This window comes from Augochlora pura, chromosome 5 (assembly GCF_028453695.1).
Source record: "Augochlora pura isolate Apur16 chromosome 5, APUR_v2.2.1, whole genome shotgun sequence".
NCBI classification, from domain to species: Eukaryota; Metazoa; Arthropoda; class Insecta; order Hymenoptera; family Halictidae; genus Augochlora; species Augochlora pura.
In genome coordinates, this window is record NC_135776.1 from 16515396 (window position 1) to 16529438 (window position 14043).

Here is a 14043-nt window from a genome sequence, read left to right on the forward strand (position 1 = left end):
CTATTTCAGCGCCGTCAACGGCAGAGAGACGAACCTCGGCTTGTGAGAACGTCACTTTATAAAATAATAACGTATATAACGGGTGAACCGTTTTATTCGGATCAAATGTAACTAACTTCCTCGCAGAGGTTCGGTTAATTAAGTGGGGATCACTGTAACGTGGCAAGAGAATCATTCAAAATTATGCATCATGGACTTTAAATCCGTGGAATACATATATATTATGAAGACTTCTCTGAAATGTGCTGCAGAGTGATAGAGGAAAAATTTCACAAATAGGATTAATTGATACCACTCTAGAATACATTCTAGAGCCATTTCCGAAAATGCTCTATCTTTGCATATCTATCTTTGTCATATGCAAATATGTCCAAGCGCCGGTTTATACAAATATGGTAAACAGACCAAGACGTATTTTCTGAATTGCTGAGACGTGTTAAGGGTGCTATAGAAAAGAAAACTGCAGTAGGTTTTACATTTTATGTTCGTAAGAATACAAATTACTTCAGTGGAATAAATCGTGAAGAATGAGTAGCACCGATACCGGGTCTACCATGTTTTACAGGCTTGTAGGTAACAGAAAACTCTCCCAAGTAATGGCCAATCATTTCCGGTTTGATTTCCACCTGATTGAATGTTTTGCCGTTATATACACCAACAATAGATCCAACCATTTCTGGTACAATAATCATGTTACGCAGATGTGTCTTGACAATCTCGGGTTTTTCATTTGGTGGTGTCTCCTTCTTTGCTTTACGTAGCTTCTTCACAAGAGCCATAGACTTGCGCTTCATACCATGAGCAAATCGTCTTCGAGCACGAGCGTGCATCAAAACCATAAGTTGCTCACTGCAAATAAGTATTTGTGTTTACAGCATGAACATTAGGAATTTTCAACAGCTATTGCTTGACTAACAATCTATGTTGATCCAAATTTACATGAAACATAGTACTCACTTTGGCATATCCAGAAGTTGATCAAGATCAACACCCCGAAAGGTGAACTTTCGGAAAGTCCTCTTCTTCTTTTGAGTTTCTTCTTGCTGAAATTCATACATAATAAAATGAAAAAGAGGTTATGTACAAATATGAGAATAAAGTTTAATTTCAAACAATAATACTGTTCTCCTTAGTAAGAGGAAGAACATATGGATTGTATTAATGTGGCCGCTTATAGTTTTTATAACAGATGAGAATGATTCTATCCGATATTTTTAACGTATTTGTAACACGTACCTCAGCCATGTTTTCGAGTACTCGGATAAACGACAATAAAGGGTCGTTCGAGTTATTTTCTTGAGAATATCAACTCTGGCATTAACTGCATAAAAATCACTAGATGTAAAACCTCTTTGGTTGCGCCTCGCTCCACCATCGAAGTAGGAGTAGAAGTTGCTTTCCTCTGATTGGCTGACGATGCAATGCTAAAACAGGATTCACTGTGCTTTGAATACGCATGCGAACATAAGTACAGTTTGCGATGGCGCTATCATATCAATGACGATGACAGGGAAATTTGAATATAAAATGAAACATTACGGTCATACTTTTACATTTTATAGCTTATATATATTTTTATGTAGATGGAATAGCTACAGAAGAGTGTACAGAGATAACGAGATACAGTTCTCATGAAATTCCTTGATGAGAGTTCCCTTGGCGAGACTAATCGTTTTATGTACATATTCTATGTACAAAGTTTTGAAGATTTACGATTGATGCATTTTAAGTCTTACAGTAATCATCTCATTTAATGGGGAATATACACAAAAAACTTACTTGTTAAATATTAAGTGATTCATTACTATTCTGAAAAATAATATATAATATTATATATTTCTATTTTTTATATTATTTATTTACAATAATCAGTTTACGAAAATCAAACGCTGAATTATGTAAAAATAAATAGAACTCTAATATTTTTATATATATCGATTAAAGAAACGACTTATAAAAAAGATGGATTTAGTCATTAATAATTTGCATACTTTGATACTTTATGTTTGCTAATTGCTTTAATTAAATATAAGATGTTGTTTTCGTGTAGTTTTTATTTATATTGAGTAACTACACTATCTTAACTTGAAAAAAAGGAAAAATGATTTAATAGAAATAAGACTATCCTTAATTTATTTGATATTAATTAATTTACAAACAGGAAATTAAAAGTTCAAGATCCTGTTTTGATGTAAACAATATCACTAAAGGATCAGGCATATGTTATGCAATGCCTTGGTTCATTATACAGCTCCTGGAAATGTTCCTTGATCAAGCTGATCATCCCACTTCTCTACCCAATCATTGGGACACATAGCACTATAAACTTTCTTGAAATATTTACAAGCTTCATACTCTGCGCTGTGACGGTTTTTACAGCGTTGGAAATCCACATAGCTACTGAAACAATATCTGTATCCAAAATAATATGTGAATAGGTGACTTTCAGATTAATGCAAAGTATTACTATGAAACAAAACATTAGCTCATTTTAATGTTTACCTTGTTTGGTTTTGATTTGGGAATCTTGGGTCAAATGGTGCTGTTAATGGCTTCTGCTCATCCACCTTAAGGGAAGGCATATCAGGAGATCCTATTTTCGCGTAACTGACCATTTTGATGCTGCTTAACAAGTTACAATCTACTTAATCTATTATATTTATTAACCGAGATACATATTTTACCCTCCCTTTTGTCCCCAAAGGCAAACTCTCTGTATATGTCTCTCGCTGTAGTCCATTTGTCTCTTGCACCACTTACCACCATCACAAATAATAGTTATTTATCACTACAGATATTTTCCAATTTCATAGTGTTTAACAATGCTATTTACGTTTAATTACTTTATAATCTGATAGAATGCATTTGTGATATCTGATTAACACATTTGTACATATTTATGTGATAGTTGACAAAGAAAGTGGATTTATTGCATTTACACTTTTCATTCATATGCTTCATTGTCCAAATAATGTAATACCTTACTTGAAGTTCAAAGTTTATAAAAATTTAAAATAATTTGAGCACAAACAAAGTTCTTAAACTTTGTAGATAGCCATTCTGTACATTGAAACGTAATCATGAAAATGTTATAAGGAATAGAGCATTTTCCAAAAGCACATTCATTACAGTTGAAACAAAATAACAAAGTATGAAATGTGAAGTCAAATTCAGCTATTTGACTAGTGGTCTAGTGTTATCTTCTTCTTGACAACAAACTTCTCTATATTTTTTCACTTCAGCCATGTAAAGCGACCAAGCATCCTTGGGCTGTTCAACAGTTTGTTCAGTCTTTGGTTTAGCAACCATCCCAGTTTTCAAGATCCTTCCTCCTCGCCTCTTTCCTACCATTAATGGTGGAGGAACAACGCTTTTCTCTTCCAAAACAGAAGTCGTTGGTTTTTGTGTTGGCTGCATTTGTTCCTGCATCTTTTTGAACATTTCCATAAAACTACCATCATTTTTAAAAGCATTAGACTGTGGAGGAACAATTGGTTGCTGTACAGTTGTTTCAGTATTATCTTCAGCTGTATCTGATTCGTAAGATTGTGCTCTATGATATCTACGGCTTTCTCTGCCCCGATGTCTATCTCTGCTTCTATTACGACTACGGCTGCGTCTTCTGTCTCTAGATCTTGACCTACCTCTTGATCTAGATCTCGATCTATCTCTTCTAGAATATTTTCTTGATCGATCCCTGTCCCTATCTCGATCTTTATCCCTGTCAGATGACCGAGATCGTCTGTGTGATCGACTTGGGGGAGATTTTGAACCACTGCGTCTTCTTCTACGTCTATCCTGTGGTGAATCATTTCTGGATGCTCTACTGCTTCTATAGTCCAAGGGTGATGGTGATCGACGTGATGACATTCTGTTTTTGTATCCATCGTACGTTGTATAAGATGTGCTATACATAGGAGGCGAAGGTGGAGCAGGCGGTGAGTCTGTATTGGACTTGGAACCGCGTTCATGCCGCTTTGAATCCATTGTTGCGCTTGTGTGTCTCTCTCACCAGGCTGAATGGACAGATGGACACCTACAAGGATAGAAACTGCCTTCTATAAGTACAATGCTCATTTCTTCTTACCACGCCTTTATCTGATTGGTTTTAAATGTTCGCGTTTGCAAGAGACAAGCGGATTTATAGCGAGAGACCAAATTTTTTTTATCAGCACTCAAACAAAGAGAGATCAATCAAAGCTTGGATTTATTTCGTTTTATGAGGATTTAGGTTAAACAATCCGAACGTATCAGATGTGTTTCATTACTTATGTACATGTACAACAAAATCCAGCTTTGATTGGATGCCTAATCTATAATTACAAATATATGACTATTATCATGTAGGAATACCTTGTTCAACTACCATACTATAGCTTTATAATTTGTGTCATATTTCCAATATTTATTCTTTCGTAAAATACGATTCTGCATTGTTATATAATTGTACTGTAGCTTTCCCTTCACTGACAATTATTATACTCAAAAATCGCATAATTTTAACAATGATACATAAACTACATTGTTCATAATAATCAATTGATAATATTTTAAAATATAATCCCTGCAGCCACTTTCGAAAAAGTACTTGGAACACATTGTCTGAAGGACACTGACAATACAAGACGTGTTTATTTTATTAATATAAAAGTTTCTTGAGACTAGAGCTGTATTAAATTATGATTAAGTACATTCAATATAACGTAATACCATACAAAATTAAGACGTTGAAGAAATGATGAATTCTTCTAACCCCTTTTAAATAATAAATTTACAATTTAAACATCAAAGAATATAGTTGTTTTCTAATACACAAATGATTAATTCACAACAGGGCAGGTAATGAAAAGTATGACAAAAGGTAATTGAGGAGAAAAACACGAAATTTGATGAACAACCCTTACCCAAAATGAAATATACGAGCTTTAGACTTGTATCTAAATGAGCTCCCACAAAAGTATAACGAAAACCTTCCTACAACTTTCTTGGAAATTTCGTTGCCTAAATATTCTAAAATTACACGAAATATTCTTGTATAAAATACCTTAATCAGTCGAGGGATTGAAAACAAAATGGCCACTAGACAAACTGCACCAGATTGTTACGTCATACAATTGTGTCTAAGACAAAATTATACACTGATTCTGGAAGGACGTAGTGCCTTCTGTGAAGGACACGTCAATATGTAGTGTAAAACATGTTTCAACATTTCTCCGACAGAGAACGCTGTCTTTTGGAGAAAATACTAAAATTACTAAAGATAAAATGCATTGTAATGTATAAAGCTTATTTTCATATGCACATTGTACATTTAACAATATCAAAAGAGTACATATACATACAATAATAATTGACATACAAAAAGTGTATAGTAGCTATTATATAAACCCATTTTTGACATGAATTTTCTAAAGACTTTAAATTTTATTCAAATGATTTGAAAACAAGATTTGATATATACTTTACATAAAATAAAAGAATTAATACCGATGTGATTGATGCAAATTTGTGGGAATTTTAAATAAATCCAACAGTAAATTTCAAAATATGTATGTAATGTATTATGTATTGTAATATCATCTAGGTCGTTACAATTTTATTAATCCCTGCCATCATGATGGCACGCGTATTCGAATATCCGAACAATGTAAAAATTCGTATGTTTATAATTAGTATAAAAATGCAGCCAACGAAATATGTATTACGATTAGATTATATGGATATACTAGTCGAGCAACTAATAATTTAAGGCGTTTATATCTTTGCCGCGAAATTATTAGAAATTAGATTGATCATGCCATCTCGAGGCAAATTTCGGAATCGTGTAACTTCAACGAACGTAACAGTTGTCCTTCTTAACGTAACGTTTACTTCCGGCGACGGTAGCGCTGTAACGTTGGGCTTTTGCATCCATATCAATCTATATCCGGTCTTCCATTTTCTTTTGGTCATCGCGTGGCGTATGATTGCGTTCTTATTCACGCATCTTCGTTATTGATCGTTGCACTTTTAAATAATTATTCAGACGTTTGAAATCATATAATTAAAAACGCTCGCTAGTCTGTACGTTATACAATATCTTCACATTTCATTTCTTTCGATCATCGTAGTCGTTTTTGGTTTATCCAGTGCTAATGCGTGGTATTTCAGAAAACTCTCCGACTCTCGCAATGGCGGAGGATTTGGATGTCGAGGCGATGCTGGAGGCACCATACAAAAAAGGGGTAAGACTTAATTCTTTCTTTTTTGCTTTTCTTTTTCTTCTTTTTTTTATGTCTCGGTTTGTTCCCTCGAGGTCCTGTCTATTTTTTTAATCCTATAAAGCCTACTCTAATCTCGACGCACGCAGAATCCACTTACGGTGGTGTGCTGTTCTGGATGTGTTCAGTTTTGTTGCGTTCGAGAAAGAAAAAAAATATAGAAACGTCCATCCTTACTTCCTGTATATACATGTAGAACAAAGTACACCCTTGTCTTTCATACCGACTATTGATCAATACCTCCGTTTTCTGTACTTATAGATGGTACGTAACATGTACCCTCGCGCTCGTAGGATGTTCGGCAGCGAGTTCCTAGAATGCACTTGAAATACGAGGTATTAAGAAAAGCCATCACTAACATCATTTTTACTTAATTCTTTTTTCTTTCTTTATTCTCATTTTTTTTTTTTTAAATTTTACTTTCACAGAAAGAGTAACGTTTATTATTTTCACGATGTAGATAGAATTGCTATTGTCATCTATGTATGACCATAGGGAAGGAAAAAACATGTGAAATGATGTTCTATGATCATAATAATCAAAATAATGAAAAAGGAAAAATATCATTAGGTGCTGTTCTGCCATGTGCCATGCTGTGCTTTTTATCTTTACAAAATGCATAAAGTGTGGAGAAATATGCTGAGCGATTATTATATAAATATGCATTCATAGATTTATATGCTATGGTTGTGATACTATGTGTTAAAAACTCACCTTCTACATATATTTCCTGCAATGTTAGGGGAACTAATAACAATATTTTGTAGTCTTTTAAATTAAAACCATTTTTGTTGACTTGGCAATTTCTGATGTATAGGGATATTTCATGTGCAATATATTTGATGCATATGCATATGTGTTTGTAGACAATTATGTACGAATCATATTTTTAAGAAACAGATGTTGAAATGTTGTTTAAACTTGAGTAAAATGATAAGGTAGCCAATGAGGAAGCATATTTAGTTAAACTAAATACTTGTATTACTAAGGAAAAATATGTTACAAAATAGAACTATATTAGTGTCTATAAGAGCTATTTTTCAGATAATACAAAATAAAAGATTTGAGGCAAAGTGAATACATTATTAATAAAATTAATATCATAATACTAGTGAAATTTACATTGGTTATGAAAACTGGAGATAAAGCATTTACCAATGTATATGCTTTATTGCTTACTTTAACTATTTTTCTAATTTATCATTAATGAAGTATCATTTATACTGTTATAAATTTGAAACTACTGCTTCATAAACAAAATGCATGGTAAATTGGCGAGCAGGAATATCAATAGGGCATTCTACATGAGAAAATGTTTTATAAAATATTCATAATCACAATCAAGAGCTTTAAGACATTGTTCTCAGACATAAATCAATGATTCCTATATCATTACAATATTTGACATCATTTTCATTATTTCATTACATCAATGTGGTCTACTAATTCCTTTCAATTGTTTGAAACATTTTCTCCGTATAAAGATACCTAGCAATATGTATCTACTGGAAGCTGCAAATGATCGTTGATCGTTTTGTTCCTTTTACATGGATAGAGATAGTTAATTCAGTATATATGAAGGGTTTGTAGGCTAGCAATTAGGGTTCACATCTCGTGTTACAATAAAAACGTACTGTCTTTGATGAGGGCTCTCTTTTGCAGAAGAAAAAGGATGTGTGGTTGGCCATTGGTAGTTTAAGACCAAGGCATGCTCAACCCAAGATTGCAATGCTTTCCTAAAACCCGATAAAACGATTGGTAAGTTTGAGCCAGGTGTATGCGAGGCATCGCAACACTAAGCTCGCCCCGTCTGTCTCTCTCTCTTTTTCTTCTCTGTCTCCCCATCTCAGCCCCCAGAGACCAATATAATGTACCTGGAAAAGAGAAAGAGCACAAGAGTGCACCATCGTTCAGCAGCATATACATCTTCGATAATATAATGCTCAAAGGAGAGTTGTCTACATGGTTATAAAGATTAACAGAAGAAAGAACTTTATTACCAATATATTTTATTTCTGATACTATTGTCAGACTTTAATTGTACAATTTGTACACAACCTGTCGTTGCAAAATTACTAACGTTCTATGATTTGCTTTTTGTCCCCTTGTTCGCGCGTCCCTGCCACATCGGCTGGCTGGCATGGCATTCAACTGTTTGCTGTTCGTAGGAGCAGGACTCCTCATCCAAAGACAAATCTTCCAAGGAGAATGGGTCTAGCCGTAAAACATCTGGGTAAGTATATTCAATATGCTTAGTTATTTTAATCAATGCTTTGTGCTCATTATTTTGTTTAATAACATATATATTTATTGGTATTGTTAAATTCATTAATTGTTCAAAGAATATCTATCTTTTGTGTTTTTAAAATTATAAAGTGTATTCTGTATTGATATTAATCATATTGCCATTTAAAGATAGATACTTTAGAGCACAAAGTATTATAGGATCTTAAGCTAAATCTAGAAACATGATTAAACAATTTTTTTTTACATACCTCACCCTAAGTCACATTTTATACAATACTGTTGCAGTGTATTAACTGATTTTTTAAAGTTATAATCAGTAAAATATTAAATATTGGGGATAATAAGAGAATTGGATATTTATGTTCTCAAATAATTTTAAACTACAAATTGTAACATTATTATCATTAATTACCTTGAAAATATGATAAGTCAATATCCAGTACTCTTATAAGTCATTGTTTTAAAAAATACATAAAGTATTTTTAAAAATGCCTATATGGCTTGATGTAGTCTTTTAACATTCTAAATTAAGTTGTACATTAATCTTCTGCGAAAATATCAAAACAGTTATTTTGCGCACATATATAGCTACTTGAAGTTATATTCTCTTTGTTATAGACCCCATACAATTAGTGTAAATGCTGGTTATTTTCATAATTCCAAAGGTTAAACCCAAAGATGGTAAGTATTTAGGAAGAATATCTGTACTACAGATTCTGTTTCAAATGTGAAATATAGTAAGTGCTCATTAATGGAGATTCTATGTGTAAAAAAGGGTTGAGAAATATTATCAAAATTTTGCTTTCACAAGAAGAGACTGTATTTTTCTCATTTTGTTGTTTATTACAGAATGTTGCATATAATTTTATTTAAAGGTTTAATCCCTCAGCGATCAGTTTTATATGTTGTATGGATTGCTGTTTTCTGATATGCTGCCAGGCTTCATATCTTGTATGAAGCAAGTTATTTTATCTTATCTCAAGAGGCTCGTGTTACATTTATTTGTGTGTATAGATTATTTTCTGTACATATTTTCATATGTTCCTTCTCCTTATATTTTTACTTTCACAGTATCATAAGGTTCACTAAATATTTATTACATCTATTTATTTGATTGTATGTAAAGTAAATTACTTATATTCGTTGAGGGATTACCTAGACTTTGTTCATGGCACATTGCTAGTATCTATATTGGAACTCGTATAGAGTAATCAAATTCTTATATTTACAAACCTTGTGAAAGTTACTTTGCAATATCAAAATAATGTTGCGCAAGCGAAATTTAAATTGATTACTAAATTTTATTTATATCTTACGTAACATAACGTTATTCTTTTAATCTAACATGTTCTTTTTTGATTTTCTGATTTTTAGGAAGAGTAAACATCGTTCTCGTTCCCGTTCTCGATCGCGAGACCGTAGGGAAAAAGATCGTCGCGATCGCGATAGAGACAGAGACAGAGATCGTGACAGAGACAGAGATCGTGATCGTGATCGTGATCGTAGACGCAGATCAAGATCAAGAGATCGACGAGACCGTGATAGAGAGAGGGAGGGCGACAGAGACAGGGATCGGCGAGATAGGGACCGGGATCGAGATAGAAGAAGGAAACGATCACTTACACCGATCACACTTCCTAGAGCGAGACCGCCATTTGGGAAAGGTGTCAGCCCCCTTGGAATGTAAGCACTCTTTGGCAATGTTACAATTTTCTAATATAATCGTTGAACTGATAGTTTTATATTTTATTACAATCATATTATTAATATTATATTTTTTATATGTCCTATAGTAGAAACGATGAATTAACGCCAGAAGAACGAGATGCGCGAACAGTGTTCTGTATGCAATTAAGTCAACGCATACGTGCACGAGATTTGGAAGAATTCTTCTCTAGTGTTGGTAAAGTTCAAGATGTTCGACTCATAACCTGCAACAAGACAAGAAGATTTAAAGGAATAGCTTATGTTGAATTCAAGGATCCCGAAAGTGTCACCTTGGTTAGTAATTTAAAAAATAATATATTGCATGAGAAATTTTCTGGCTACAATATCATGTTGATTTTCTTTTCAGGCTCTTGGCTTATCGGGTCAAAAGCTCCTTGGCGTTCCTATAGTTGTACAACACACACAAGCCGAAAAAAATCGTATGGGTAATTCTATGCCGAACCTGATGCCAAAGGGTCAGACAGGTCCTATGAGATTATACGTTGGTTCTCTTCATTTTAACATTACCGAAGATATGCTTCGTGGAATTTTCGAACCGTTTGGAAAAATTGACAACATTCAGTTAATTATGGATCCAGAAACTGGTCGAAGCAAAGGCTATGGATTCTTAACCGTATGTGCCAATAAACATTACAAATTGCTTATTTTATATCATTTTATTTTATTTTATTCTATATTCTTATGTTTATAGTTTAGGAATGCTGACGATGCTAAAAAAGCTTTAGAACAATTAAATGGTTTCGAACTTGCTGGCAGACCTATGAAAGTTGGTAATGTCACAGAACGTACAGATTTAATACAAGGACCTTCACTTCTTGATACTGATGAACTAGACAGAAGTGGTATTGATTTAGGTGCTACTGGAAGGTAAAAAGAAATTTTTATATTACTATTTTATATTATATGTACTTTGTATTATATATTAAAATGTACGTTTTTGATATTAAGTATTACATTGGAATGCTTTTTAGGTTACAATTAATGTTCAAATTAGCGGAAGGAACTGGACTTGAAATTCCTCCTGCAGCTGCAAATGCTTTAAATATGGCACCTGTTATGTCTACGCCACAACCACCACCACAAGCTGCTCCTCCTATAGCAACGCAATGTTTTATGCTATCAAATATGTTTGATCCGCAAAAGTAAGTTACATCAGTTAGTTTCAATAGCCCAAAGTGCATATTTGTAGACCCAATAGTAGATTTCCATTCTTTTATTGGGGGAACGTATATGCAATATTAAAAAAGTTATCTTTAAATAATGTCATACGTAGTGGTATCCACGTATGTTAAGTAAGGATAACTTAACACATTACCTCATATGCTGTGCTGCATGCTAGCATAAAGAAATTAAATGAAAACTAATAAAAACTGTGTTACTTTGTTCCAGTGAGACAAATCCAAATTGGGCAAAAGAAATTCGCGACGATGTGATCGAAGAATGTAATAAACACGGTGGTGTACTGCATGTATATGTAGATCAAGCTTCTCCTCAAGGTAATGTTTACGTCAAGTGTCCGTCAATTGCAACAGCAGTTGCGGCCGTGAATTCTTTACACGGTCGTTGGTTTGCGGGTCGCGTGATCACAGCGGCATATGTACCAGTTGTAAATTATCATTCACTATTTCCGGATGCGATGACCGCCTTACAATTATTGGTCCCAAGCGCGCCCAGAAGAGGAATGTGATCTTAAATACCGAAAAACAACGTATGAACTTGTAAATTCTTATAGTATTACATTTTTTCTTGTCGATATTAAGATAGAAAAAGGGAAACTTTGTTACTGTAATGATATCGTTAAAATGTCAATGTAATCGAACGCATGACGGTAATATTACGTTATGCGTTCAAACGTGAAAATGTTCTTTGTTTCGTTTTGACTAAAACGTGATAAAATATTTTACAATATGTCGATTAATGGGTATTCAATGTAAAGTTTCAATTTGTACCTATTCACGCGTCAATAATCTTGACCAATTAATACAAAAAATAATCCTTGATACACCTTTTAAATGTTACATTTAGTATGTGAAGAAAGAGTTCGTCCTTAAAAGTAGTTATTTATTAATGCAATACATACAATGATTAAAAAAAAAAGTATAACTCATATAGTCACGTATTATTAACATTTACAAACAAATTTATTATCATCTGTATTACGCAGCGATGACAAACTGACTACTTGATACTTGGCTATTAGTATTCGTGATTTTACAAAAACGAACAAATTAATTTGTTGTAATGGAAGAAAATCGTAACAAAGTGAAAGATTTCAACGTATAGGCATACAAAATTTATAAAATAGAAACAGTCTGGAAATTTAATGGACTGTGTCAAATTTTACGTAGGCAACTTATTTAAGAAAGATACAGGTTACATTGATAAGAAATTTCTTAGAAGAGTCCGAAAAACAAGAGGTCTGCAGGCAGCAAATGTCATGTACACATTTTTTTTCTGTATATGAATAAGGGCAATAATCATAATAATAGCGACGAATAATTTTCAGAATGTTGTTAATATTAAAATAAATTGGCGCAAAGCTAATACTTAAGGCTCTAATTATATCTCGTGCTAATATAAATTCTTTGTATGTAATTATATATTTATATATATACAATATATAATGGCCTTGTAATCACAGAGTGTTCGTGAGTTAAACCTTCATTTTGTAGAACTTATTGTTAAAGAAAGAGATTGTCTACGAACATTCCCAATTATACAAAAAGAATATAAATTTTGATCTCCAAATATTCGTTTAAGAAAAAATGCGTATAAATTTATATTGATTGTATTTAGGTACAGGTTTTTAATGCATCGTAAAGATTACAGGAATTTTGATTCATAGGCATATACAAATGTATGTAGCTATACAGATCGTCAGAAGAGCAATGCTTAGATAATAATAGTATGTTCAGCGTTTTCTCATTAATCCTGCAGGCCTCTATCAATAAAGAATCAAACGTGTTAAATTGTACAAAATGTTTTGTAAAGTAACATCAAACGTTCATAAATACAAATACTAAAGTAAACTTCGTATTACTCAAGTGTGAGTGTAGGACTTTGATAAATTATACAGCAAAGTTAATGTGATACAGAATGTGTATGTGAAAATCTTCTAGTATACAATTGTAAATTTACAATTCCCCGATATCTGTTCGTCCGTATGATAATTTGGAAGACTGTAACGTATATAAGATTTTCATTTCTTATCTTAGAATGGTATAAAAAAAGATTTTTTGTTACTCGTTTGCTGTATGTATCTGATTTAAGATTATAAATATTACTTTAAGAATACTGACATGAAAATGTGTTGCGCTCGTTTCGTAAAAATTCTTTAAAATTGCAATTATTGTTCAACCTTTTGATGCTCGAAGTTAATTTGAAGAAAGAAGTGCTCATATTTCGTTCATGAAAATATTGCACAGGTTTCTACAGTGGGGTGTATAGAAATCTACATAATTGCTACCATACAGCATAAATCCTTACAAGTTTCTGTATGTCCTGCAGCATCTTTTCGTGAACGAGCAGTAAAAAGTCAGAGAGCTAGATGTAATTGCACTTTTTATGCCACATTAACATAAACTGAGCAACGTGGTCGTGTTTCTCCTGTCTCATTATATTGTTATATTTTTATAATGCACTATTGTAATCCTTATTTTTCATTTAACTAAAGACCTTATTTGATTGTGACAGTAACTCTCAATTAGTTATACATTTCATAAAACATAATCGAGCTTTAACGACGTACTACTACAATGTTAGTTGTATCATTTCGGTTAGAGATGTGGGAAACATGAATGCAGAAGAG

The 14043-nt window shown here is 32.9% G+C and overlaps 4 protein-coding genes across 8 annotated transcripts; 1 reads left to right on the forward strand and 3 right to left on the reverse strand.

Annotated features, from left to right (window-relative positions):
- Positions 1-466: 466 nt before the first annotated feature.
- On the reverse strand, positions 467-1341 carry Rps15 (ribosomal protein S15). Of its 2 annotated transcripts, XM_078180649.1 has the most exons (3): positions 1237-1341; positions 958-1043; positions 467-849 (listed from the first exon to the last, which is right to left on the reverse strand). In XM_078180649.1, exons 1-3 carry the CDS (start codon positions 1243-1245, stop codon positions 501-503), a joined length of 444 nt encoding a protein of 147 aa, XP_078036775.1. In that variant the 5' UTR covers positions 1246-1341; the 3' UTR covers positions 467-500. The 2 variants fall into 2 exon arrangements, with proteins under 2 accessions (XP_078036775.1, XP_078036774.1); XM_078180648.1 differs by lacking the exon at positions 1237-1341 and having other exon boundaries at positions 958-1073.
- Positions 1342-2105: 764 nt separating this feature from the next.
- Positions 2106-5149, reverse strand: Cox6b (Cytochrome c oxidase subunit 6B). Of its 2 annotated transcripts, none has more exons than XM_078180651.1 (3): positions 5045-5149; positions 2503-2622; positions 2106-2412 (listed from the first exon to the last, which is right to left on the reverse strand). In XM_078180651.1, the coding sequence occupies exons 2-3, from the start codon at positions 2613-2615 to the stop codon at positions 2244-2246; spliced, it is 282 nt and encodes a 93-aa protein (XP_078036777.1). In that variant the 5' UTR covers positions 2616-2622; positions 5045-5149; the 3' UTR covers positions 2106-2243. The 2 variants fall into 2 exon arrangements, with proteins under 2 accessions (XP_078036777.1, XP_078036778.1); XM_078180652.1 differs by having other exon boundaries at positions 2503-2625; positions 5045-5121.
- On the reverse strand, positions 2632-5036 carry LOC144469915 (uncharacterized). The gene is made up of 2 exons (XM_078180647.1): positions 4905-5036; positions 2632-4036 (listed from the first exon to the last, which is right to left on the reverse strand). The coding sequence occupies exon 2, from the start codon at positions 3985-3987 to the stop codon at positions 3175-3177; it is 813 nt and encodes a 270-aa protein (XP_078036773.1). The 5' UTR covers positions 3988-4036; positions 4905-5036; the 3' UTR covers positions 2632-3174.
- A 770-nt stretch (positions 5150-5919) lies between the features above and the next one.
- Caper (RNA-binding protein 39-like protein Caper) lies at positions 5920-13931 on the forward strand. 3 transcript variants are annotated; one of them, XM_078180637.1, is made up of 9 exons: positions 5920-6063; positions 6151-6224; positions 8429-8493; positions 9882-10190; positions 10301-10508; positions 10582-10848; positions 10927-11102; positions 11207-11377; positions 11625-13931. In XM_078180637.1, exons 2-9 carry the CDS (start codon positions 6171-6173, stop codon positions 11920-11922), a joined length of 1548 nt encoding a protein of 515 aa, XP_078036763.1. In that variant the 5' UTR covers positions 5920-6063; positions 6151-6170; the 3' UTR covers positions 11923-13931. The 3 variants fall into 3 exon arrangements, with proteins under 3 accessions (XP_078036763.1, XP_078036762.1, XP_078036764.1); XM_078180638.1 differs by adding an exon at positions 6522-6595 and having other exon boundaries at positions 5924-6224; XM_078180636.1 differs by having other exon boundaries at positions 5923-6224.
- The last annotated feature ends 112 nt before the right edge of the window (positions 13932-14043 follow it).

Coding starts and splice junctions, on each gene's coding strand:
- LOC144469915 (XM_078180647.1), bottom strand. CDS start 3,987: ATGGATTCAAAGCGGCATGAACGCGGTTCCAAGTCCAATACAGACTCA.
- Caper (XM_078180636.1), top strand. CDS start 6,135: ATGCGTGGTATTTCAGAAAACTCTCCGACTCTCGCAATGGCGGAGGAT. Junction 10,191..10,300: donor GGTGTCAGCCCCCTTGGAAT/GTAAGCACTCTT, acceptor TATGTCCTATAG/TAGAAACGATGAATTAACGC. Junction 11,103..11,206: donor GATTTAGGTGCTACTGGAAG/GTAAAAAGAAAT, acceptor AATGCTTTTTAG/GTTACAATTAATGTTCAAAT.
- Rps15 (XM_078180648.1), bottom strand. CDS start 1,058: ATGTATGAATTTCAGCAAGAAGAAACTCAAAAGAAGAAGAGGACTTTC. Junction 850..957: donor CAACTTCTGGATATGCCAAA/GTGAGTACTATG, acceptor ACTTATTTGCAG/TGAGCAACTTATGGTTTTGA.
- Cox6b (XM_078180651.1), bottom strand. CDS start 2,615: ATGGTCAGTTACGCGAAAATAGGATCTCCTGATATGCCTTCCCTTAAG. Junction 2,413..2,502: donor CCAAATCAAAACCAAACAAG/GTAAACATTAAA, acceptor TTTTGGATACAG/ATATTGTTTCAGTAGCTATG.